Source organism: Sardina pilchardus, chromosome 24 (genome assembly GCF_963854185.1).
Source record: "Sardina pilchardus chromosome 24, fSarPil1.1, whole genome shotgun sequence".
Taxonomy (NCBI): domain Eukaryota; kingdom Metazoa; phylum Chordata; class Actinopteri; order Clupeiformes; family Clupeidae; genus Sardina; species Sardina pilchardus.
In genome coordinates this window covers 14499887-14527181 of record NC_085017.1, presented here as the reverse complement: position 1 = coordinate 14527181, position 27295 = coordinate 14499887, and the positions used below count along the sequence as shown (strand labels likewise).

Sequence of the window (27295 nt, the reverse complement as noted above, 5' to 3'; positions counted from 1 at the left end):
TGACGGCCAGAAACACAAATTGTAACGATGGCGTTTACAGTACGCAGATATTCAATAAAGACACTGGACGCTGCTGTTTTAACTACATGTTCTATTGTGTTAAAGAATTACAGTTCACTGTGGTTGGACGAGGGGGGATGATCAAACTCGGGGGCTGATTTTTGTCGGTTTATGAGCTATTCGATAGTCCCACCAATGAAGTTGCATTTTTGCTCCTACTGACGAAATATTATAAATCAGAGCTCTACTCACGCGGTGTAAAATTCGCTTTGCGTCGGTGTAGCTGTGGCTATCCTTTCCAAGTCGATGACTTCGTAGACGTTGATTAAATTCCAATGTAAGTGAAGTTGGTAAAGGCTGTCTGAGCTTTTCTTTCACTTCTCCCACTCCAGCCCTGCTTATTCCCGTTCATCCTGAGTCTTGCATTCCAACATGGCTGACGCGTAGCAACCGGTCGAATACAGCTACACCCCTATGAGGGGAAAAATGCGAAGGAGCTACTCCAGATGGCGAGACTGAGCATCTAATGGGACGAAGACCATACACTTAAGGTGGTGTGCATACTTTGCCTTTATGGACTGTTAACATCATTGTTTTTTATAAATCCGATTGCTGTGCGTTTTTCTAAAATGGGAAGCAACCGAGGATTAGGCTACCACTAGGATAATTGTAGACGAATCGTAGCCAACAACACACGCTGTTTGTAATTTACCTGTAGGCTACACAGGCAGGTTTTATGGCCTCAGGTAATCTAGGATCCTCAGAAGATTTCCGTTTTTTTTTTACACAAGGCTCACCTGTGCGCGATGCGCACGGGTAACACACGTTAAGCGGAATAAATGGTGGCTGGTCCTGACCAGAGCAATCCTGCAAACATGATTACATAAATTAATCAGTTTATATGTATTTTAAAAATCCGGTTGTGTCCTATTTTATGCCGCGTATTGTGTCACAAGACTGCACCCTTCCCCCACAGTGTAACACTGGGAGCACCTGTTCAATAGTAATTTGATTCTCTCCCTTTTGGGAAAACTGCCTTGCTTTAGGCCTGAAAAAAAGACAAAAACACACTCTCAGTTTCTCCTTGTGCAGTGTGCTTTGTTGTGTGTTTCTATGGAGGAGTACTCCATAGTGCAACACTCCATATTTTTAGTCCAGGAACAGTTTCATTTGGAAATCACATTTTTCATCACGGTAGCTTATGAATTATGTAGATGTACTGTCTCCCTGTCTGACATTTGCTTTTATCAACCCACTTACCACCTGAAAGAGAATACCATGTTTAATGTATGGCTCAGGAGAGGTGCAGATACACCACCCTACACACAGACACACACACACACACACACACACACACACACACACACACACACGTGTGACGTGATGTTTAATGACTTTCAGATGTTTGCTTTGGAGTCATGCTCTCTGTACATAGTGTCATTACAGAGGCAGAAGAGGCATCTTCCATCATCCATCTTGTGAATCCAGGGGCCTCGGCACACAGTTCACAACACGCCCACACACCCCGTCTGATTAAGCTGTTTGAGTTTGCACTCATGAGGGGGGTTGAAATAAGAGATCCTTTGGTAGTCTTCAAAGCTTCAACGCTTCCAAGTTCAGGCAGCAGTAGCATAGACCAAAATTTCAATTCAGAACTCTCCATATATGAAGAGACGGTTATCTTTTTGGGGTACTTTAAATGTTAAGATCGAGCTCAAAGTAGTTCACATAACACATAATCTCATCCCTTACTCCCTCTCGAAAAAGACATCTGCAAATAGTAAAGTTGCAGATTGGGATTCCTCGAGATGTTATTCTCAATCCCTGCCAGCAAAACTGTACTGGGATGAGAGCTGGATTTAAACTGGGTAAGCCCCGATCTAGGGAAATCTGCAGAATCCATTGTTTTTATAATCTTTAATCTGCAACAGGGTTTTAAGACCTTTAAACAAGCTGTGATCCATCTTATGGTGCCAATGTGAATGTACAGAGTATGAGACTTATGGTCTGAAAAGAAAACTATGAGAACACCAAAATCACCGTCATCATTGGTAAGATGAAGATTTGACATCTGCTAGGGGATTTTTGTCCTGAGAGGTTCTCAGATTGGATTAAAAACTCTGTCGATTGCAATTTGGATGACTGAGAATTTAAATCACATGATGATGATGAGAAATCAGATCTACTGTCCAAAGCTCCAGTTGATGAGATTCAAACACTGCAGCACTGTGGCACAAATTAGGATGAATAAATAACACATACAAGTAGAAAAGGATGTACGAATACATATTACTACACAGATATACTGTAAAACACATCTGGGGGAAATTCTCTAAACAAGGTGTGTGTATGTTAACCAGATAACCATCTACTGTATGTGGAACCTAGAGTGCTCCCCAAATAGGAGAATCGTTCTGTGATAAAAAAAGGTGTAATTTTAAGGTATGTTTAGCTCAAATTAATATATTGTAAGACGAGATAAGTCTTGTAAAATACATTGCAGCTCCCCTACTGGGCAGAAGTTGCAAATACCTTAGTGTTTGCACATGTTATGTTTACTGACCTCTAGTGGACAAAAAAGCAAACTGAGGACTTCCAATGAAATTATTGAGGTACTTTACAAAAATCTTTCACAGACAAGATTAAGCTGTAATGCACTCATTCGTATTAATTCTCCATTATAGTTTTAAGCTATCTTGAGCTAATCCTATAAAACTTGCAAGACAAGTATTTTATTGCTTCTTTCTAGGTAAACAATACTGTTGAGAACCATGCAAAATGGGAGTTTACATAATATAAAGTTGACATGAGAAGTAATAATTATAAAAAACATAGGTATGTCATGTATTATGTACATACTAAACAGTACTCTACAGCTAATAAATAAGGAAATGTAAATAAACTGAATGTGACATTGCAGAGAACACTATAATGATCATTTACACTGTAAACAGTTACGGCTGATTCACACAGCCCATAAGGATCTTTTCACAAAGTTTGATTTCCGGAGTCTAACTCCAGAAACGCAACATCCATTGTCCTTGGGAGTCTTTAGTGTGCACCTTGGAACGCAATGAACCCTTCATTTACACCGGTTTATACTACTGTATGCATCCTGGTCAGTCACCTTCAGCACCACATAATACAGGTCTCCTTCTATTCTACAGCAATGGCAGAATTGTCCTGAGAATTGTCCAGAAATGAATTGTACAAAATTGTCCTTGTTTCAGAATGGACAGGTCCCAGTGGTGTATGGTTAGTAACGGAGCATTACAGTGTCCTAGGATCAGTGCCTCGATCCACTCACTGGACACATCCCATGTTTTTCCCGCCGGCACATTCTTTACCTACTCCACCTTCCAGATGGCGATCTTGCCATCCTCGCGCGCCGCCCCACTCAGCACGTAGCGGTCCTCGGCCGAGCACAGGGCCTGGACGCGGTCGCTGTGCGCCGCCAGCTCCTTCTCCACCAGGTGGCGCTCTGTGTCCACCACGTAGATCTTCCCCCGAGCCTGCCCCGTGCTGCGGCCACGGCAACCCACCCAGATCTGTGGCAGAGAAAGAAGGGATAGAGATCGGAAGAGAGGAGAGGGATGAATAGACCGATGGAGAGATGGGAAGAGGGAGGGATGATTGACCGACGGAGAGAGGAACAATTACGGAAGGTTCAATCTGCAGATAATAATTTGGTATGCAACATCGTCTTCTGTGTTCCTTTTTTAAGTTAAGTTGCAAAGACACACACACGCACACGCACAGGCACACACACACACACACACACACACACACACACACACACACACACACCTCCGATGCCAAAGTGGATGATTGCCATCCCCCACTCTTTGTGTGAGATTGATATAAAATGTAGAGATGCTAAACTAAGCTCCACTCCAGCTCCAGACCTTTGAAACCTACTCCATGTTCATAAGACAACGGAGTGGGTGGCAGTTCTCTTATATAATCCTGAGTGTGAAACTCAAGAGTGCCAGGCATACCAAGAACCAAGAGAGGCTTATTCTGGGACATAACAGCGTGTATATGATGTGCATATGATATTCTGTGTATATGATGTTCATAAATAGTATACTCAAAAGAACTCGAGTGCTGCTTGTGGATGAGTGTGAGCCATGCCTCTTGTTCACTTCACATTCTCATCTTTGTTTGAGCCGAGCCAAGGAAAAGAGGAAAGAATAAATAAACAATGTGCTGTACTGTAGCTCACCTGGTTCTTGACCTTGATCATGCACAGCACGCCTGCACAGTCCTGCAGCCGGATGCGATGAAAGGGCTTGGTAAGATCTCGGCAGTGCCACACACACAGTTCATCAGAGTCTGCACAACCGCTCCACAACTGCTCCGTCTACACACACACACACACACACACACACAAAAAGATAGAGAGAGGGTTATAAAAACACATACACACACACACACACACGTACACGCTGACATCACATACCGTATATGGGCACACACACATACACACACAGAAATACACATAAACACACAGTCTGTACCCCCAACAGTCAGCAGTCATCAAAGACAGCACATCAAAGTCACACCACTCCGTTCACCTAAACTCCCAGCACATGTCATCCATTAACCAGGACTTCCAGCACAGCCCATCCCTACAAGACAGGGCTGTTTGCTTAATGACCCATGAAGCCTGGGCAAGAGTAGAAGTAAGGATGACAGCGGCAGGAGAAACCAAAAACAACGAAAGAAAGAAAAAAAAAACAAAGAATAAAGAGAGCGCAACATGATGAAAAGAAATAAGAAAGAAGAAAGCAAGAAAAGAAAAATAAACACTTTGACCAAAGAGAACATAACGCAGGTTCAGTTTAGGACGCTGATATGGGGAAAAAAAGCTCCTTTTGAGTCATAAGGAAGTGGGTGTTCATTAGCGCTGAGGCTTGGGGGGGGGGGCTGGGGCCCGGAGGCAGGGACTCTCCTCACCTCATCAAACAGCAGGAAGCAGCTGAAGGAGCTCCGACCGAGCGTGGACCCACGGCTGAGGCTGGACCCGCGGCTGAGGCTGGAGCTGGGGCTGCCCTGGGGGGTCTGCTGGGGGAGGGACACGCGACGCTGCACGGTGCCATTCCGTCGCACCTCCAGGATGCTGTCACGCGCACCTAAGGAACATAATGTTTACATAGTCTTGTGTTTGCTTAACTGAAAACACCTATAGGAAAAGGCCTGCTTAAATCACATCAAATGATGCTCCTCCATACAACCCATATAAATCCTGACCTGGAACTCAACCTGAAATAGCTTTTGTAGAGTACAGTAACTGCAGATAATATGCTTACATAGAAACTACAAGATAAGGAGAAGGCAAGCAGTGCTCGATGTGATGAAATATAATGAATAATTTGTACAAGGTGTGAATACATCAGGTCAGAGTGGACTGAGGAGTGGATTCCACACTGAAGTCCACACTGCAAATCCTAAGGATTCTGAATAAGAGTACTGTAGTTTCAACAGGGTTGGACGAGTACACAGACCTAACCAGGATCACTGTTTCTACAGTAGGTTCAGTCAAACTATTTATTAATTTCTGATTGGACCAGAGGCATTCCATGACTGTTTTTAAACCTGCATAGTTGTAGGTGGAACTGTTGTAAAGCATTATGGCACCCGTGGTATATCCCTTACCAATCCCACACTCACTTGCCATATTACTTACATGTGTACTGACAGTCTTTAAGAGCTTGCGAGCATAACAGACTGCCAATTCTGTCTAAGTGATGTGCTCTGTGTGTGTGTGCGTGTGTGTGTGTGAGAAGTGTGTCTGTGAGAGAGAGATAGTTTGTCTGAGAGTGAGAATGCAGATGGCCACTTACAGCACCACAGCCAGCCGTTGTGCGCCTGCAGAGACAGGAGCCGGTCGCAGGACAGGCGAAAGTGTTTGCGCACCTGCAGTGTGGACACGTCCCACACGATCACCGTGCCCTCCGCGCTGCACGAGTACGCCACCAGCTGGCTGAGCGAGGAACAGACAGCAAACAAACGGCACCATTTATAGCGCCTGAGGAGGCCTTATTCAGCAGCATCATACAGTACAGTACAGATGGACATTCATCAATCTGCTCCCCCAGGATCGACCTCTTGACCTTAGCACATCTATGACAGGGAAGTAGGGCTGGAAGGATGTAATATATATACCGTAATTTCCCGACTATTAGCTGCGGCCTACAGTATACATTGATTTAGCAAAATTTCTTCCGTTACGAGGTTAATACGGGGGGGGGGGGGGGGGGTTAATATGGTGTTAATATGGTTTTGTTTCTTTTAACTCGCATAAAACACTGTCCTGCGGCTTATACACAATGCGTCTTATACGTATGTGGGAAATTAGTGCATCAATCTGCTCCCCCAGGATCAACCTCTTGACCTTAGTCCATCCATGACAGGGAAGTAGGGCTAGAAGGATGTAATATATATGATACAATGGATCTTTGCATACCATGAATCTACCCCTTATTACTAAATGACAGCAGAAAGAGTCTTCTAATGATAGTGTGTGAAGTGAGCAGGTTTCAGAATGCTCTATGTCTATTATGTCTTGGCTTTCAACACACGTGCCTTTTCAAACACACAGAGAGGGCGTGTGTTTGTTCAGCGTTCAGTACACTGAAACACAAACACGTGGAGGAAGGAAATGGCCTTTTGCCAGTGAGAGAGGTGTAGATATCACAAAAGAGTTCAATAGGCTATCACCTGCTGCCAGGATTGAGTCACAATATCATGCTGGAAATATCTGAGAAGTTCGCCAGCATTTATTACTGACTTCACTAAGGTGAACAAGAGTTATGCTGCTGGAAGATTTCTCATTTAGTGCCAATTTAATGTACCCTATATGAGGATAGTTTAGTTCATGCACGAGAACTTTGCTCCTTGACTTACTTTGCCTTTTGCTCAGGATTTAAATAAGGGCTCAGTGTTTTAAAATATCAAATATCACACACACTACTCATTTATTATGGTCCCTATTTGTGTGTGTGTGTGCTAACTTCCACATAGTAGGCAACCTCATGTCATCATTTCAGTCCTTAGAAGGGGGGTTGTGTCCTTATGACTAACTAATTTCCGTAACTGACGACTAGACTACACCCCCATGGACATTTTCCAATTGGTATGACCAAGACCAGTCCTTTGTGAGTCACTGCTGTGCTGACTTGCATCACCTGTACTTGTCGGTTCGCTCCTCAAGGGCCAGGCCGGTGACCTCGCTACGGTGCTCGGTCAGCTGTTTGTTGCAGGACATGCTGCGTGGGTTAATGATGTAGATGACCGAGTCCTGTGAGCCGATCCACAGCTGCTGCTGATTAACTCCCAGCATGCAGTTCTGGGAAAAAAAGAAGAACGACCGTTGGTGATTTTTTTTTTTTTTTTTTTTAAATGCATTTGAAGTGTAATGACAGGTGCTGACCAGGAGGTGTCAGCAGAGACCACAGATCTCAAGGGTGGGTCAGGTTGGAAAAAGAAAGAGGGAAAAACAACAAGTGTGCCAAAAACTCTACGGTAGGAATTTTGCCTCATATTTATTTATTGTCAATAAGATTAGATTCAATCTCTTCACTGGCAGCTTAAGTAGAAATGATAAACGTTGGTGATAGATGTTTATCTGTTATGAGTGAGTGCAAAACGATGATTTCCCATTCTGTCAAGCAAGACCACCAAAGCAGTGCTTTAAGAGCCAGAGAGCTATGTCATGCTATTTGGAACTACAGGTTTACAGGCTACAGGTTAATGCCAATGGAAAATATTATAAAACGTAATAACTGTGCTTTCACATCGCTGTGGTTTCAGCCTTCCTCACCAGTCGAGATGAGCCCACTTGGACTGAGTTCTGCTGCATGGACCAGCTGGCCGCGTCGAACACCACCACCTTCCCGTCGCTCAGCGCACACCACAGCTTGGGGTTGCCACCGCCGTCCGTGCCCGACACACCCAGCTGCCCTGAAACCAGAGGTGCCACAGTCAGCCCTACCACCAGCCTACACACGCCACCCTCACAAATAAAGCACTTTAGTTCACTACAAACAAACAAACAAACAAATGCCTCCAATGTAGTCTTCAGTTTTCAAAGCGAACATTCTTTTTTTTATGTGAAGTCCTGCATGCAAGCTTTTTGTACTGTATATGCATATTGACAAAGTAGTGTATTTGAAATACTCATACAAATTGTATATTCCCATCTATTGTTCAGTGAGTAATGTGGTAATGTTTTCCAGTTTACCAAAGTGGCCATTTGTTTTTATGAAGAAGCCCAGGCTTTGTGGATCACAGACAGTGTGTCTGGCGGTCTGTCTTACTCACGCTTTCAGTTTACTGCGCCTGCAGGGGAGGCCCAAACCTCTCTGATGTGTCACATCCTGTCTTTCTTTCACAAGAGAGGTTGGGGGGAAAAAGGACTCTAGGAGCAACCTGGGTACATGCCAAGCGCCCAGTGGAAAATGCGTGGCCTACATTCGAGCCATAGGATTCAAAAGGGGGCTCTGTTTTTAGTGAACGCCATGACAAAATGCTACTGGGTCAGTTTGAGGCCCCGGTGTGCTGGCCATGTGATTCGCTAATGGAATAGAGAGGAGCCAATGAGGGGTCAGGGCTTGACATGCCACTCGTGTAACGGACGGACGGCTCGGAGGTGGCTGAAGTGTTGCCTTGTTTGCCCTCCACTCGCGGTGTGAGGTAACTGGACACAGAGGCTCTTCTCACTGTGCCTAGAGCCCTGGTGCGAAGTGCCTCACAACGAGACACATTGAGGAGGCCAACAGTACCTCTGTGAGTGACTCGTTTGAATGAGAGAGTCTCGGTGCCTGTTTGTGTAAGTGACGTAGCTCTGTTTGCTCTGGCCTGGGAAAACGCCTTTAATGAGATTTACAGTGATGTTTTCAACACCACACTAAAACAGCAAAGAGAGGACATCGGACTTGGAAGTTTTTGTTTGGGTTGAAACGGTTATCCCTCCCTAACGAAAGAATTTGTGTCTCTTTCACTGGAAATAATTAGCACTACAGTAGATTGCAAAACCTTTTGTGTTCACACACAATTGTTCATAGTTCAAAGGGCTAAGTGTAAAATCAGAGATTACACAAGATAATGGGGGCTAAAAGTTCTTGTGTGAAAGAGGGTTTAAGGAAGTGAGTGGTCAAAAGCACAGACACTTCATCAACATTTTTTGAAGGCCAGCAGTGTCCTGCGGTTGATTTTGCTGAGTATGCTTTAACGCTGTCAGTTACCGCACTTGATGTTTTTTTTCGGGTATAAGGCTATGGCATAAGACACCAGAGTGACATGGGTGACACCAGAGTGGGGTTACCAGGGCAACGCTTGAAGCCAGCACTGCATTACACTACTCGGGACAATTCCCTGCAGAACAGGTCTAACTAGGTTAAATGCCCTAAACGAAGGCATGAGGTTGAGTGTTACATACATACTTCAAATGGCCCACGGTCTTAGTTCTAAGAATAAACACGGTTCCTCAACCCGATACTTGGAGAATGAAGTCGTGCCTGATTGACGTAAGAGATACAGCTGGAAGGGACAAGTCATGTGGACTCGAATGAGTCACCTGACGACTTGTGCGGGAGGGAGATAATGCCTCACTCAACTCACCTGGAGTGTACAGCAGCACGTCCACACCGTGAGGAGAGGTCTGGTCCAGGGACGGGTTGATCTTGTGCTTCAGCGTCTCCGCAGTGGTCTTGGGCACCATCATGGGCACTAGATAAGCAAGATAGAGAGAGAGTTCGGTACTCTATAAGCGAATGGTCACTTCGATACGTGTTTCATTCTATGGAGACACGAGATAAGATTCAATTACTTTATCGTTATTGTGCAGTGGTAATAAAACATCAGAATAGTTTTCATCACACAACGACACAAGCAGTAGTATATTGCCATAAAAAAACAAATGTTGGACAGTGCAGCGTACGGCATCGCCGTAAAAAATGAGATAACGATGGTGAGTGAATGCTCTCCACACATAGTATACGTCAATCAAATAATTTAGCTTTAAAACGTGTTAAATACCACTCTCTTCCTGGTCTGAAAGATCGATTTGTAGGGAAAAAACCTATGGGAGAACATATAGGAGCCTAGTGAAAAATGCTCATTTAAAAGAAAAGTTGTGTGTACAGAATGAGCTACTGTACGAGATCAATTCTATTCGCAGTAGCATATTGACATTGCACTGATGACTGTTGTGGGATGGAAGGTGGCCTCACGCCAGGAGAGATAGCAGTAATTTCCCGACTATTAGCCGCGGCTTATACATTGATTTTGCAAAATTTCTTCCGTTATGAGGTTAATACAGGGGGGCAGTTAATATGGTGTTAATATGGTTTTATTTATTTTAACTTGCATAAAACACTGTCCTGCGGCTTATACACAGTGCGGTTTATAGGGAAATTACTGTAGCTGTGTAAAGGGTGTTGTTGTGTGGGCTGGCTGTGTCTCGTCGTCGTGTGTCATGCGTGGTGCCTTGCCTTCCAGTTTCATCCTGTCAAAGTGAGCCAGTTTAGAGGCGGCGTAGATGGCCTTCTGTGACTGCAGGCAGCCCACCACAGCGTCCATCAGAAGGGCATTGGTCAAAGCCTGCTGCATGTACTGGGGGTCCTGCAGAGAACAGACAACAAAGGGACATCTTTAATGTGTCTGACATCATTTGGGTTCAAACGTCTGGACACAATTCTCCTTATCTATCTTTCAGTCTGTCCATTCAGCGGTCTAATTATGCACCCATGTCTCTATCTGTCCCTATTTATGCAGAAATGTCATTATCTCCAACACAGTCACTTGAACTTCTCCTTTGACTGCATGCCATCAACCATTTTAGCAGCTTAGCCAGGCTGCTCCACTCTCTTACTTATCTGTCTGCGCCTGCGGGCGGTAAGTTGTGGCTAGGTGTGGGGTGGGGGCAGATTTCCCAATGAAAACACACAGCAGTGAAGTGATTAAATATGCCATAAAAGGTTGCGATTGGCATGACAAATGGAAATGCCGTTGTCCTTGGCATGTGAGTGATGGAGAGATAAAACATTGGACATTTGGGCAGTAATGTGTTGCATTTGGCACGATGACACTGTTTTGCTTCCCTTTGTTTACATGCTGTCGAGGTCTTGAATAAATAAATAAATAACGGCCTTCATATTTCAGTTAGAAGTAACACGGTTCCTCAAGTAAAAGGGAAATGTCAAGCAACGGAATTCTCTGGGTCCCACCCAGTAGTGCCTGAGCCGTTACTTTCTGGCTCTCCAGTATTTTTCCATTTTTCCGTTTCACTTTAGCTTTGCTTTTAGAACTGTGTACAGTTTTTCAGTGATACATTCTACCTTTCCTAAATGTCATGTGTCTATTTAATTCATCCCTGGTGACGGCTCTAATGTCTTTCGGCGATCCTATTAGTCTACATCACAAGAACAATCCGTTCATGGTCATTCCTCACAAGGCAGGGACATTTTCCATGAACTTCCAGACTTCTCTCCTGGGAACAGTCAAAATAGATGGGAGGCTATTTTATCCTCATTTTGAACAATACCTCAACCACTGAACCCCTTTCACATTCCTTCCTGGCCAAAATCATGGGTGGGGATGAATGCAAAAACAAAGCAGTAGCACAGGCCATTTGAGGGTCTGATGGTTGACCTTTAACCTCTAGAACTGCAATGGCCACTGAACGCAACAATACAGATTTGAACAGTCTGAAGAGTGTTGGCACCTTGTGCTCATCGGCCATCTTCCTCCCAGCCCACATCTCCTTGATCATGAGCGCCCAGAGGTCACACTCGGACTTCAGGTTGGCCTCGAACATCTCCTTCCTCAGCGAGCTCTTGATCTTCACTGAGGGGATTCGCAGGAGAAGGAACGGAGCGGACGAGATCCTCACTTCCTGAAACGGGAAAATCAAATGCAAATCATAACAACATATGGAGCAGAGTAGACCTTAAGAGGAAAAATACACTATTTTAATTGTTTATATGATGAATGAAAATAAAAAAACTCTGAAGACCAAGGGAACATTTAAAAAGGGGTTAATTCATCAAGAGACACTCCAATGAGCCATTCATGCCTTGTTTACGAGTGGGGAATGCTCACTGTCACAGTTTAAAGGCTAGAGTTAATGTGAGACTGCACTAAGTACAGCCTGCAGCCTTCCTTAATCTGCTCAATAGACTAAAACTGATATTTCTGGTTTCAGTTGATGCAGTTATGACATAACTTTGTTCAGTGGCAAAAAAACTAAATTACAGGCCTAATAATATGTATCTCAAGGCCTTCCCTTTTCTTAACGTAAACTGAGGTTCCCATTTTGTTGATCAAAATGTTAACCTGTCAGATTCCCTGTCAGATCAAAGCGCCTACGGGGGCCCATGTTCTAATCCAACCCATAGGCATTTCTCAATCCCACCCTATCAGAGAGGGTTAAAGCGGAGCGAGAGGCGCAAACGTTCGAACATTTCCGCGTTCTGTTTTCGCAAAGGGGAGGGGGGCGAAATCCCTAGACCTAGAAACATTAGAACTGAACTGCTTGCCGATCGATATCCCACTATGACGACTTTGCGACACGCCTCTTTAAGCAGACAGGAACTGTTCGAATTTTGCTTCCATAAGCCTATCTCACAAGATGTCACTGTGTAAACTAACTTCCTCTGGAACAGCTCAGTCTATAGGAAAGACAGAAACAGGAAGATGTTTTACCCTGCCAATTAAGGCATTATTAACATCAACTAGGCCAGACACCTGGACACTGTGAAATTGGCTCATAGAGATGCATTACGTTGCTCTATCTTGTCAGTAATGAAGGATCTTTGACCCTATCTCCTCCACTCACCTCCTGTCACTCTTCACTGTCCTATCCACTCAGGTTTGCACTGCCAACCAACTACAGCCAGGGGAGTGAGAACTCAGCACAATACAAATGTGACCACTCAAAGCGAAATCAGTCGTTTTGCGCACAACGTTATTTTGAGAAAATCAACAATAACAAACTTCCGGGTTAAAATGTTGAATTTCACGTTTTCGCATAATTCGACTGTACACAGTCTACAGTTTCATATCGTGAACGTATTTCACGGAAAAACGTAAGTTTTGACTGTTAAACCCGGCAAAGATTCAACACATTTGCTGTCATTCCCGTTGTGCACGCGCCGCTTAAAAAGGTGATTTCTCCTCTTCTGGCATATCGTGACAGGAGAACCATGTCAACTTTGGATGCGGTTATCTTAGCGATAGTTTGTGTAATACCCTCGATATACATATCGTTGGAAAGCTTAGTTTATGGCCGTTCACGTGAGCACAATAACTTAATTTACTAAATTTTACAGAAACGACTGGTTCCGCTTTACAGGGTCACATATGGTCATGTCATATGATTTGTGTTCTTATGTTGTAACTTTTCCACCTGGAGGTTCATCCGCTCACCTCAATGTCTCTGAACTTGGTGATCTCCACATAGCCCGGCCGCCCATCGGTCAACAGGAAGAGGCGGCGCTGGGTCATGGCGATCTTGCCCACGCCGTGGCTGGTCTTGACCGAGGACGAGAGCTTGTAGACGCACTCGTTGGTCTCGAGGTGCCCCAGGACAGCGGCGGGCAGGTCCACGTCCTGGGCCTCGGCCTCCGTCTCCTTCCAGATGGTGTAGAAGAAGCGGAAGACCTCGGGGTCCACCTGCTTTTGCTGACCTGTTGGGGAATCCGGGGTCATGACTGAAAAGGCCTCAGGCTCATAACCAGGCCCCTAGTGTTTCTCATTTTGAAACGGAGCAAGTCAATAAACTTAGATTCATGCAAGTAAAAGAGTAGAATGTCAAGTGAATCCAAGGGTTGTAAAAATAGGTAAACTATCTACCAAATGTAGGTCAGTGGTAAAAGTGATAAAACTCTTAGTTTTGGAACACTGAGGGCCGCTGCATGTTTCTCTCATTAGTTCCGACCTACAACAGACCAGGCTGCAACTGTGAGTTCACATTCGGCATTCACTTCAGCACAACCTTGTCAGACCAGGAACAGGCTTAATCCACGTCCTGACCACTATTCTACTGCACAGGCCATTAGCAACCCAAAGGTTAAGTCGTTTGTTGACATGCTTGTTTAATAAAGCAAACTGAAGCATAGCAGCGCATTCCTGTGACCTGTTTGGGAGGCCAGCGTAAGGACGACCGGTGGTGAACCGTGCAAGCCACCAAATGCAAATGCTAGGGTAATGATTAACTAGCTTCTAGCAAGGCATTGTCCGCTATTGTGGGCACAGACAGAAGGAGGGCAGTCCAGAGGCTAGAAGGAAACGGTTTTGATAGTTGAAAAGCAAACAGGAGTAACTTATACGTTTGAATCAGATGCCACTCCAGCAGTGCGCACACCAGAGCCATGCACCCACAAGACATACGGAGACATATACGCAGTCAGCACTGAACGGCGATGGGCAAAGCACACTCTGCAGGCTGCGCAGGCTATGCTTACCATCTAGGCCGGAATCAACGTAAAAAATAGACTGGGAAGAAGCCTTCACCGCAGTTTCCACACCTTGCCAACCCAAGCCAGGCTTACAAATCTCTAGCGGAGGAAGTGAGGGGGTGGGTGTCAGGGCAAAGTGCAGGTTCAGAGTCTACAGTCACTCACACATAGCAACTACAATCACACACACACACACACACACATACCAGACTTCAGGCTCTCACACTTGATTGGGAAAAAGTTAAATAATCAATAACACTGAGCTTCAATACAGCAGAGGTTTCAGGGGATGGCCCTAGAATGCACAGCAAAGCATGTGAGTGTTAGGATCTGTGTTAGTCTCACTGCATTGAGAGCCTTATTATTTAAGGAATGAAGTTAATTCACTAATTAAACATATTCGTAATACTTCACGCAAACAGGCAATCACATTGTCCTCTCAATAAAGGAGAATGATTCACTTGACCGCCTCTCTGTTCTCTCTGTTAGCGGGTGAGACAGTAGAGCCCTTTGTTGTCGTGAGACACGGCAGCTCTTCACTTACCCACAGTGAGGGCATCGAACAGCCTGTGGATGGTGTTCTGGTCCTTCACGATGCCCGACTCCTGGATGCGGCGCACAAAGTCGTCGCGCTGAAGGTGCGTGCGCGGCAGCTGGAACTTCTTGATGGTGGCGAAGTGGTCGGGCCGCGCCCGCTCGCCCTCGTGGTCCCGCTTGGACCGGCTGATGAGCCGCGCGAGTTCCGGCCGACGTTCGGCCTGGGCGCGCTCGTCCACGGCCAGCGAGTCCACCAGGGCCCGGACCAGCTCCACCGGGAAGATGTCCGTGTCCGTCTTGTGGAGGTTCTGGAAGTCCACCAGCGCGTCCAGGCGCTTGCCGGCCACGTAGCTGACGAAGCCACGCAGGTAGTGGTAGCGGGCCAGCAGGGACGAGTCCTCTGGACCCAAGCAGGACATGGCCTTCCCCAGCTGATTGATCATGTCCGAGTAGTAGTTCTGGACGTACACGTAGGAGAGTGGCGGAGGAAACTCGGGGAGTCGGAAGGTCTTAATGGGTTTCTGAGGAGCCTTCACTTCTGGTATGAACAGAGAAGCCCATGATTAAGAAAGGTGCCATCAACATCATTACTGTAATTTCCTAACTATTGGCTGCGGCTTGTACATTGATTTTGCTAAATTTCTTTAGCTATGAAGTCAATACACAGGAACAAGTTAAAATGGTATTAATATGGTTTTGTTTCTTTTAACTTCCATAAAACACTGTCCTGCGGCTTATACCCAATGTGGCTAATATACAGGATATTACTGTATAAACACATGTGACTCATGTGTCATTGTCAATCATGTGAATTAAACAATCATAAATGCATATTGTATACAATAACACTAGCTGTTCTATGAGAATCGAATAAGTAGTAACCAATATGTTTTGGATGAGGGACTTTTCCTACCTCCATTCAAGGTGACTTTCTTGAGGGAGGTCTTTCTGACACTCTCCATGGGAGCTCGCTCTGCTAGATTGGGTAAACTCATGCCTAATTTCCTACTGAGGCGGTTCTCTGGAGTGGTGCATTTTCGAGCCATCTCCTGCATGTTGGGCCTCCGAGGTACATCCATCAGGGTCCTTAGTCTAAGGGACACAAACCACTGGAATCACTGACCATCATAAGCCATATGAGAGCCTAACATGAGAATTGTACTTTTTACTTATTTACTTGTGGATGTCCGATCTTGTGTTCAGTTCCATGCGAGAGAAAGAGTCCATTTTCTTATTCAGACGATCTCGCAGAAAGGAATGGAAGATGTGGGTGTCCAAGACCTTTGAAAGCAGAAAGTGTTAGTTAGGTGGCGAAAATGTAAAAAGAAATGTCACGTGACTGAATGTAAAGACCCCCTCAAACACCGCTTCTACATTTTTAACTGATAGTACCTTCTTGTAAAACGTCTGGTCAGCTGGTTCTCTGGATTTTAAGAACTCCTCGCTGTTGAAGACTCTATGCTCATAGTTAAGATGATCATGTACATCTCTAATTAAAAAAGGGGGGAAAATGGTAAAATTGAGTGTCACACCTGAACCAAACCACTTAGTTATTCACTTCAATTTAAGATATGGGATTATGGAGTGTAATGTGTCATGAGGTGTATTGTTCTGTATCAGACATTAGATATGAATCATTTGACTTTCCTTTCAAATCACAAATAAGCTACTGAACCAACTTATTATCTCCATATATCAGAACATCTCCCAGAATCACAATATACAGGTGTCATCATATATCAAAAATAAAATAGGATTCTGCCTCAAGAGCTATGATTAAATGAAATATCATCTTTGCTTACTCATTGTAAACTATTAATCACAAGGCATTCACAAAGCACGAAATGTAACAATTTAATCCCATATTCCAATGGACGGCTGACACAGGAGGTCTGTGTTTAACCTGAAGATGTTGACGATGAGCTCCAGAGTGATCCTCTGAATCTCAGTATTGAGCGTGTGCTGCCACTGTCTCCTCCGAGCGCGCAGGTCGTTCACGTCAGTGCCCGCACCCAATCGACACACTTCCAGGTCGTAGTGCATCTGCAAGCCCTCCACCCTGCAAACACAGAGGCATATTCGTGCATATTCATCGGGTCACTTGCACAGGGGCAACTGGAATAACTTGTCTAGGAATAGTCTACACCACTGCATTGTCACTCTCCCCACAGGGAGCAGAGTAGACACTAACAAAAGCCCTGAACCTCAAACTGAATGAATGAGCCAAAAACATATTGCATAACTTGTCTCCACCGCCTGTTTATTTCCAGTGTCACACAGTTTAAGCAAAAGATTCTCAATTCCGGGGGCGAGGCATTTTGCCTCTTTAAACAATGAGAGTGTCCAAATCTTTTAGCTAACAGCACAGTGTCCGGTTTGGTGCATACCGTCTCGTGAAGCACTCCCTGGCAGCCCAAGGCGTCTCTGGCAGGCCAGGGTTGTCTGCGCTGGAGGACGATACTGTTCCCTCATCGATGTGGATGAGAATCAGGTCATCTGTTTCCTGTCGGGTCACCGAAAAATCACACAATCAGACACCCATCATAACTTCATGGCAAACAATGGCAATTCTGTAGAAAACAGGATCGGTACAGCAAAACAGACTAAAAATTATCAGATAATCCCTTTCCTGCTAACGGACACACAATCGTGCATGTCCAGATCCTTTTTCCTGTCCCTGATTGGCTGATTTTACTGGATTCATTTAGCCAACGGTACCAAACTCACAATCTGAAGCAAGCCACAACAGCACAAGATGGAGGACTTTTCTTTTTGTTATAATTATTTTTTATTTTATGAAGTCAAGAGGGTCAGCACTTACAACTGAACAGAGGGTTACAGAGGGAAAATAAATGTACATACTGTATATTTTTACTCTAAACTCCTCTCTAAGCACATACATGAGAGAGAAGCGAAGGGGAAAAAGAGAAAGGGAAAAAAAAGAAAAAACAAGATGGAGAACGACTGAGAAAGGCTGAGTGGCTGGTTGCGTTATTGGACAAAATAGGGTGCGCATACCGCGGCCACTTCCTCGATGTGGTGCGAGTGGCAGCCCATGAGGTAGGAGGTGGGCGCCATGAGGAAGTCGAGCATCAGGTGGGAGAGGACGGGCACGAACGGGTGCTGCCAGTGGAGCGGGTGGATGAAGCGCATGAAGCACTCGGCCACCAAGGTGAGGCGCGCCCAGTCCGAGGACACAAACACCACCCGCTGCTCCATCAGGATGCTGGTGATGATCTACGGACCAGATGGGGAACAAATTCACAAAGTTCATAGAACACGCTCAACTCACGAAATATTAGGCTGACTGGGTGCTTGTGCCCATATGGAATAAATCAAAGAAAACGAGAGTACAGCACTCCTAGTCATACGTGTAACTATGTGTAACTTTTTTTTATTTATTCTTGCCTGTTCACAGGACTAGGACTAGGAGTGCTGTACTCTCATCTTCTTTAACAAATTCAACACCCACATTTAATACTGTTAACAGTTAGCTTGTTAGATATCTGATGCACTGTACCGTGTCAATACATTTAGCTACATCCTGCTGTGAGAGCTGTTTTGTTTTTTTGTGGGTTTCAGATACCCAGATAACAAAACTGCACAGTGAGTAAGGTAATACTGGTAAGAGTAAGTGAGATTGGTAAGTACAACATCAAAAAACAGCAAACTGTGAAACCTGACTGAAGATCAGGATGTGTGAGTCAGTGTGATAAAACGTCTAGGCAGGCCTACAGAAAGGAAGATGCTGGTAGAGGTCAAGTCTGGACATGTTATTTTCCAAGGATTTGTAAGATAAAAACCTCTTGACAGGATGACAAGGGTGGACCGAAGTGAAAGTATCTTGTATTATTGTTTTCTTTGTAGGCCCACATTCATTTTAAAGGGATAGGCCTACAACTGTTAGCTGTTAATTAGAATGCCTTCAGAGTCTGTCACAGTACAGTGAAACCAACACGTACTGTATCCCATCATTCCAATCAATCACATGAAAGAGGCGAAAATAGCAATGAACTGGATAAGCAGCTGCATGAAATTCGTTAAGCCAGTGGACATTTCAACAGTAAATGGCAAGTGCCAGATATGTGCCATCAGATTCATTAAAACTACTGTATCCAGACCAACTGAGGAGTTTCTTTTAAAAAAAAACGCCAAGTGTTCCTCTGCTGGGCTCACCTCCAGGAGTTGCAGTGGCCTGAAGCACAGGAAAGGCAGATGGAGGTCCAGGTCAACGGCCGGTCGCTCCTCATCCTCGCGAGAAGGGAGGAAGATCTGGAGCGGTCGGAGATTGAACACCTGAACACCACGCCAAGCAGGCAAACAGACATAGTACACAAAAACATTTCATATTATTTAGTTGTTTCATTTTTCATTGCACTCACAAATGCTAGCTTAGCTTATACCATACAGTCACTTTGGAACAGATTCCCATACATGGATTAGGGCCTACCCCTAGACTGAAAGAGAACTTCAATGACAAACTCCAAGCTAAAACTGTATGAAACCCTGGCCTTTTGAGTTGAATGCATCTGAATGCATTGTGATTCATGGCACAAAAAATAATATGCTAGCGACTCAGCTGATGCTGAAGCTATTGTGAAGGCATTGGCTAAAGCGGCAATTAAATGACAGCAAAACCGCTTTTATGTCCTTTTGTGTCCTTTTGTGTCATGTTTTCTCATGAATGATGCCCTCGGGCCACAGCATCGAAAGCTTACCACATGAAGCTGCCCAGGCGGAGGGATGGGCACGAGTGCCAGTTTGGCTGTGAACTCCTTCACCCTCTCCTCAAAGTCCACCATTCGGCAAGTCCGCAACTGAATTAGAAGGCTGGTGGTGGAAGTTTGCATAACAAAAAAAGCAATGAACCTCAGTGAGCTGTATAACAAATGATAATAACCAGCAGGAAATGACGGACTGAGAGAGAGATGGGGAGAGAGCGGTGGGGGCGGCCTAGGCCTACCATGACAGACAGTCCCTCAGGGCATTGTAATAAGGGTACTTGGAGATGACACAGATGGCGTATGTTGTGAAGAGTCTGGGTCCTTTGGGAGATGTCCAGTGACCATTTTGATGACCATGTCCATCTTGAGAAGCCTGAAGTAGGATAGAGAAAATAAGACCTGTAATTCTGGGCTATACAGTACATGCTGACAGAATGTGACGTGTGCAGACTGATGTGAGTGAAATCTGTCCCTTCTATGGGGCCCTTTCCCCACAAACGTGTGGAGAAGGATCAGCACGCTACTGAGCCAGTAACCTAACCATGGTCATATCCTCTGTGGTTAGTTGAGGACAAGCATTTCCTCACAGCTATGAGGTGGCAACTTAGCAGTTAAACCGTTTGCAAATAGGTTTACTTTTCTCTAAATATGTCTACTAAAGTAGAGTAAATGATTAATTTATAAATGCTCAGCTAACCATTTATTACTCCATTGTCAGAAGCTATTCGCTATGCACTATGCACACTGAAATTCTCAAAATGCAAAAACGGGTTTGGTCCACAGAGTGTTGAAACTGGTGAAGTGTAGCCACTAAAGACATGAACCATACAAATCATGGTAATATTAAAAACACAAACATATAATATATATGATATATAATATAATATAAATGTAAATACACAAAACATATATAAAACATACAAATTCCTCAGGAGGCCCCTGAGCATGGACTCCCTGTGTAAACATCCAAAGTGTAAACCAGATGAGCACAGTTAGAATAGTTTCAGGCATGTCAATACGCTGACGTGCCACAGTGACGCAGGTACAATGCTCTCACCTACAAGCTTACTACACCATTCACCCATCACAGAATACAGAAGCATCTACAATTTAAGATTAAATAAGTTTCATTTGCACATAATTCTTAGAATTTATAGTATTACAGAAAAGGTGCATTTCAGCTCATATCAGGCTTAGACACACTAGGAGATACTTTTCTGGAATGCAGAAACTGTGCGCTGAGCCCCAGAGTCAGGGCTCTACCCAAATGCTAAACAGATGTGGAACAGCTGTGGACTGGTATCAGAGCAGGCCTACTATCTGGATTTGGATATATCTAGGACAGAGGTTCTCAAGCGGTGTGCCGTGCTTTTTCAGGAACCCAATGCATTTTTGTACAGGCTCGTGAAATAGGCTAGGTGGGTATGGGTATCAATGGGCATCAATGATACACAACAATCAGGTAGACACAGACAGATTAGTTCAGGGCTGAGACAAGAAATTATCTGTGCCTGAAATGATCAAATACATTCAAAGACAATATAGAGAATAGCCTTTCATGACATCGCTCCTTGGCAAGCTCAAGCCTGAATTCAGGCACCACGCCTGAACTCTATTAGGCCTGTTAATAGGTAGGTTTTTTGTAGGCTACTATTATCAGTTTGATTTCATGATTTCATGAAGCTTACAGTAAATGCATCAAGCAAATCCTTCTAGGCAAGCTTGCCACAATGGCTTTTTAGATACGTAGATATATCTCGCAATTGCTAGATTTAGCAACTTTGTCATCCACCTGGTTGAATAATCTAGTGACAATTCTGAGGACTCTCACAACTTTGAACACACCCTTTAACCTTGTTGTGTAACCTTTCCCAATCTGACATTGGTGACGTTCAACATAATCAGTCACCATGAGTCGGTGTGCCTTGGCATTTTGGTAGACCTTTAGTGTGCCTTCGCCCAAAAAAGGTTGAGTCTCTCATCGAGAGAATAATGTAGAATCGACAGGTGGTTTATCATAGCTTAAACAAAAGAGGTGACAGACACAGTGTGAAAATAATACTGTCCGTATGTTTGCAAAGAACTTACTGAGATAAGAATTCATATCTACTTACTGACAAACTACAAACTAAAAAAATACATCTGAAATCAGAAAAATTATCTCTTCACCATCTTCAGCATCATCTCTTTTTTCACACAACACATCAGGAATAAAACCAGCTTTCCCACAACAAGATAGTGGTTTACTTGTAGGTGGAATCTACGAAAACATCAACTATCATGCAGATCAAGCGTCAGATTTCACAACTCACAAACATTTCCTCATATCCTGAGACTACAGTACTTTAAAGGGACACATCACCGATTAGCATTAAGCTTTGTATCTTTAGAAAACCAGTCATGTTTTTGAATGGTCATGCATCATCCCTCAGTTTGCCTTGAGATGGGAGAAATACGGTTTTCAATGTTGGACTTCCTGCTTTCAATGATGTAAAAATCATCATTTTACATTATTGAAAGCAGGAAGTCCTATTCATGGGCTTCATTGAAATCTGTATTTCTCCCATCTCAAGGCAAACTGAGGGAATGATGCATGACCATTCAAAAACATGACTGGTTTTCTAAAGATACAAAGCTTAATGCTAATCGGTGAAGTGTCCCTTTAAGAGGTTAGCAGATTTGCCTTTGTGGCTGCAGCAGGAGCATCATGTCTTGCTTGGCGTTAGCGCTAGCATTAGCATACCCACCTGTATATGTCTGTGGTACTGCACCACCACCCCATGCGTCCGGTTCCCAAAAACATCTGTGAACACCAGGAAGTGGTAAGAGTCCTCTTTGCACTCCTCGGATATTTTCAGACCCTCTGCGTAAAAAAGGAAGTACATAATATTCAAATCACCTGAGATACCGACCGTAGATCTCATGGTTATGAGTGTACAGTGAGTGACAGAAACTAAAGTTGGGTGAAGTTCCGGTAGTGGTGGTGGTGGCGGCGCGTCACCTGGGAAACACAGCTGGGGCAGAGCGATGAGATCAATGTCCTTGGGGATGCTGACATCCTCCATGGCAGCGGAGGTGGCAGTGGTGGCAGGGGGCTCCCCGTCGCCCTTTTCCAACTCCCTGGAGGGCGTAGAGACCCGGTCACGTTTCTTCTTCATGAACGATCGCCTCTTCTGGATGCGGCTGAAGGCTGGAGCGTGGCCAGGGCTGTCGCTGAAGCTCTCCTTGCTGACGAAGGGCGGCGCGTGCACCTGCAGCACCTCAGGGTCCAGCAGGGGGAGATCTTTGTCCCGAGCCTGAACAGCACAGAAATTAAAGGACATCACTCACTGAGACTTACACTTGATCTTTTAAAGGCATTTACACAAACAATGGTTCAATGCATTTTACATAAACAAAGTCCTGAACCCCCCCAGAGCAAGCACAAAGGTGTTTCCAAGGAAACCATTCAGGAACAGTTTGAAACTGTGATCAGGAAACAAACCTGACCAGAGCTCAGCCAAAGATCATTAAGGGCGGAGCAAGATACTTCATGAGAAGCTACTTCCTGGAACCCGAATCACAAAAGGGAGGGGGGGCAAAATCCCCCTTTATGCAGAGCTGTTCCACTGAAGTCTATGGACATGACACGCATGACACACCTCCTTTATGCAGAGGTGATCCCCGTTTTGCGTCCCTAGACATGAACTACAACAACGTATCTTGCTCCGCCTTAAGGATCTTTGGCTCAGCTAAAAAGGGGGAACCATCCTCCTAACACACTTTGCGAAAGACCTCTACCTATACATAAGGTTTTACAGATAAATTATGTTTAAAGATATGTAAATAAATGCATCGAGGCTCTTTAAGATTGACAGATTAGCAGGTAGGGCCTACATTACAATAGTTATCGATTAACTATGTTCAGTATACAAAGTTAAATTAAGTTCAAAGTTCAATGATTTCCTTTCTATTTAACAGTTCTAGCTTTAACACACAAGGGACTCTGTTGTATAAAGGATCTTGACAGATAATAAAATCCAGCTGATGCTCTCCTAAACATAAGATGATCATACACCAATGACCCCGATCAACACCAATCCCAGTCATCTGATTCTGTGCTTACCTGAAGGAGCGGTTTGAGTTTGTCACCTGCTGCTCCAACCACCACACAGGCCTCCACAAGTCCCGAGGGGAGGTTGTCCGCCATGTGGAACTCGTGAGTCGCACGTTGCGTTGGGATGGACCAGATCAAACGTGCTCAGTGTCTCTGAGCTGCCTTATCTGCCCTTCACAGCACCGGTGATGGGCACACACATGCAGATGGTATCCTGTGCCTCCCTCCACTGTTGCCTCTTCTTTTGACCACACTGCAGTTTCTGAGCATTGCCATGCACTTAAAGGAGGCTCTCCGCAGACCACGGACAGTCTTATTTAAAACCTGTTAGGACACAGAGAGATTAGTGTTGATATTGGGAAACTGTGATAAGCATCATTGAGGGGAAATACTAGTTTCTGCACGTTGTTTCCCCTAGGAGGATGACACACCGGCAGAAAAAAGAGTGATGTCACAGAGCAGAAGTCACAGCACAGTCACTGAAGTGTTAAACCACAATCTAAAAATGGGTGTTCAGAAAACACAGAGTTTAACTGAAAACGAACACCAAATGAAGAAGGCTTGGATTTAAATTCAGGTTTATTTTTTATTCACATGCTCTGACTCAAAATAATAACTTTGCATTGTCTCAAAAGAAACTTGAAAAGCAGACCTCCGCCAAGCAAAAACATAACCGCCTCCTGGATCCAGACGGTGATACGGACCACTTCCTCGGATCACTCAAAATGTAATTGTTTCTTCCTTGGGTCATTTCAGACCTTAACTAAAATTTCATCAAAATCCATCCATAACTTTTTGAGTTATCTCTAACAAACAAACAAACAGACAAACAACCAAACAAACCCTGATGAAAACACAACCTAGGTAATGAAGCAAAAACATACACCTACCCACACACACACATAGATCCAAAGTGTGACGTCAGATCAGTGGGCCTACAGACACACGTGATTGCATCAGACTTATCATCGTCTTTTTCCCTGCTCACTACTCAGAACAGAGCATCTGGGTTTCACAGCACACACATGAAAACCAGGTTAAGCTCTAGCCTACCACTAACCGCTTTGCGTGTCAGAATCCTTAGTATGTGCTATGTGTTAACTATTTTAGGTGACTGCCTGACTATTTTTACTGACCCCATGCCCGACCACCGCAGCTCTTACCAGTTGACCCATTGCATGACGGGGGAACTCAGAGTAGCAGAGGCATTCAGTAGATTTTAACAGTTGATGTGTTCCAGATAGTGCGACCAGGAATTGAACCCATGACCTGTTTTCGGGCACTTCACCAGTTGCAGCGCTGCAAATTAGATGTGCTTCACGAAAGACACTACTGTAAGGGACTGTGTCTGTGAGGCCACTGACTGACTGTAATGAATTAGGACTGGAACTGATTTTCTCAGCATGATCAAAATGGCACGCACTGAATAAAAAGAAGATGCTGTCTATGCTATCTTCCGCATCTTCCCAGGCAGCCTGGCATCCATCATCCATCAGACAGCACAACTGATGTTCTATCAGCATTTTGTAAGATAAACCACAAAATAATCACTGGAATGGCCTATCATATTCACAATTTAAGAAACCCTGTTCAAATTGTGACATGTTAAAAGGCAAATTTATCTGGATATCTGAAAGTGGCAACTTATGTAAAAGGTTCAGTTTTGCTTGTAATAGCCTATAGGCATGAAGCAGTGCTTAACCTCCACCTAAATCTCTGTAAATAATCCCACTGGCAAACATCTGGATCCCATCAGATGGGCAGGCCTGAAGATTGTAACTTCACTGAGCAGGAATCCAAGCATCAGAGCACAGACCGCTGTCGGCAAGAGTAGGCTAGTCCATTCTCTGTAATTACAGGGACACAAACTTTATCATCCCACGCAAAGTCAAAACAAAACGGTTCCAAGTCAGGCGTCTGCTATAGCCCTAGTCTATTTTACTATAGGCTACTAATACCGCTGTTAGAGCCTCTCCTCTTCACCTAAAGCAAAACTATATTCTTCCTTGCCACTTGCAAGAACCAGAAACAGGGGCTATAACTTATCACTTGCCATGTAGCCTACAGTATGGTGTGGTGAGGAGGTGGGAGCCTATTTCATTATAAACAACATGAGAAATTCCAGCTGGAAGGCACCGCATGACACTGATCATAAATCGAAATTCAGGTGTCCTACCGTAGGTTACATTGTAGCGGCAACAGACAACTTCACGGCTATACAGTAGCCTCAGTTTTAATGTGGACTCATGCAGCACGTCAGTTTGATGAAAGCTAGGCTATATCACTAAAGATCATATATATTATTAGGAAACGGAATACGGAAAATTCAACAATATTACCTCTTATTATAAACACTGCCCTTAATCGATGGTTAAAAACACAAACCTGATCAGACCAATCCAGACGCGTGAGGCGGACGTCCTGTAAAGTTACGAAAGTCCCAGGTGAGATTTTTTGAAAATCGCTCGAACGAAATCTGATGTGAGGAGGACGTCTGAAGTCAAACTTTCTTTCAAAAGGAGGCGGGATTCGTCGAAGTGAAGTAGCCTAGGCTATCAACTACAGTAACACTCCATCTAGGCTTGGCCTACTTCCTGTTGTAAATAAACCGGCTTAATTTAAGTGTCATTCAAAATGTGGAGAACATTTACATATAACCCCACCAACTTCAATCGCTCGTTATATGAGCTGTAACCCAATTTTCACCACAATTAAACATATTCAACAGGCTAGTGTATAAATTATGCCACCTGGTGTCTGGTATGGAACATGCTACTTTGTGTCTTGACAATTATTCAGTGGCCTAAATTTGACAGCACATATTTTTCTAGAAGTGATAGGCTAAACATGGAGACATGTAGAGTACAACAATTGCAAGTCGGCCCTCATTTAGGGATCACAGTTTCAAGTGCTTCTACAAAAACTAGAGTAACTTTGGATTTTCCTGTCTAAGTCCCTGTTGTTTTTTGCTGTGTCTCAAACCTTTAATATTAGATGTTCCCACTTTCACTACTGTTGCCTATAAACTAGACTGTCTCTGAAGCAACATACTGTACCCAGGTTACAGGCTACCTTGGGTTCTCCCTTCTAAGCTACAGTAACCAAGGAAGTGGTCTGTTCATGGACTTCTGTTTAACAGACCAGCTTAGCCCAGCTGCTCCTAATTTTTTCCAAAGCGTCATCCACATCTGCTATGTAGCCTAGGCTACGAATGCAAGGCTACATAATATATTCTGAAGAGACTTACTTTTCTTGATGTAGGCTAAAGTAAGTTTCAGGTAGCATTTTAAACAATGCTGCCTGCAACATGAAATGATAATGTTTTGAAAATATGTGATAATTCCTTACACACAAATACAGAACACAGAAAATACTGTAGTCATCAAGATACCTTTTGCACAGTAGGCCTAGGCCTACTATACAGTCCTCTTCTGATTTTCTCTCACCAAAGACTGTTTTAAGCTTTTATATTGTCA

The 27295-nt window shown here is 44.2% G+C and overlaps 2 protein-coding genes and 1 long non-coding RNA gene across 5 annotated transcripts in view; 1 reads left to right on the top strand and 2 right to left on the bottom strand.

Annotated features, from left to right (window-relative positions):
* The window catches only part of ptk2aa (protein tyrosine kinase 2aa), a 97645-nt gene extending 97198 nt beyond the window's left edge, over positions 1 to 447 (bottom strand). For both annotated transcript variants that reach the window (XM_062530221.1, XM_062530220.1), the window contains exon 1: positions 253 to 447. The gene's annotated coding sequence lies outside the window, so the exon portion shown is untranslated. The remainder of the gene's footprint in view (positions 1 to 252) is intronic.
* Positions 448 to 2696: 2249 nt separating this feature from the next.
* Positions 2697 to 26364, bottom strand: dennd3a (DENN/MADD domain containing 3a). 2 transcript variants are annotated; one of them, XM_062529441.1, is made up of 24 exons: positions 26205 to 26364; positions 23829 to 24143; positions 22725 to 23019; positions 22471 to 22586; positions 19963 to 20096; positions 19718 to 19829; positions 19176 to 19295; positions 18018 to 18236; positions 17387 to 17502; positions 16903 to 17058; positions 16392 to 16488; positions 16177 to 16280; positions 15913 to 16091; positions 15007 to 15534; positions 13432 to 13691; positions 11729 to 11899; positions 10497 to 10626; positions 9625 to 9732; positions 7826 to 7965; positions 7191 to 7351; positions 5847 to 5986; positions 4960 to 5135; positions 4226 to 4363; positions 2697 to 3548 (listed from the first exon to the last, which is right to left on the bottom strand). In XM_062529441.1, the coding sequence occupies exons 2-24, from the start codon at positions 23910 to 23912 to the stop codon at positions 3348 to 3350; spliced, it is 3885 nt and encodes a 1294-aa protein (XP_062385425.1). In that variant the 5' UTR covers positions 23913 to 24143; positions 26205 to 26364; the 3' UTR covers positions 2697 to 3347. The 2 variants fall into 2 exon arrangements, with proteins under 2 accessions (XP_062385425.1, XP_062385423.1); XM_062529439.1 differs by having other exon boundaries at positions 15007 to 15537; positions 26205 to 26363.
* Positions 7364 to 19280, top strand: LOC134072649 (uncharacterized). Its single transcript, XR_009937186.1, has 3 exons — positions 7364 to 7527; positions 7816 to 7977; positions 19182 to 19280. It is a non-coding gene; the product is annotated as an uncharacterized LOC134072649 (long non-coding RNA).
* Positions 26365 to 27295: the final 931 nt, after the last annotated feature.

Coding starts and splice junctions, on each gene's coding strand:
- dennd3a (XM_062529439.1), bottom strand. CDS start 23,912: ATGGCGGACAACCTCCCCTCGGGACTTGTGGAGGCCTGTGTGGTGGTT. Junction 15,538..15,912: donor GAAAGTCACCTTGAATGGAG/GTAGGAAAAGTC, acceptor TGTTCATACCAG/AAGTGAAGGCTCCTCAGAAA. Junction 5,136..5,846: donor CAACGGCTGGCTGTGGTGCT/GTAAGTGGCCAT, acceptor TATGTTCCTTAG/GTGCGCGTGACAGCATCCTG.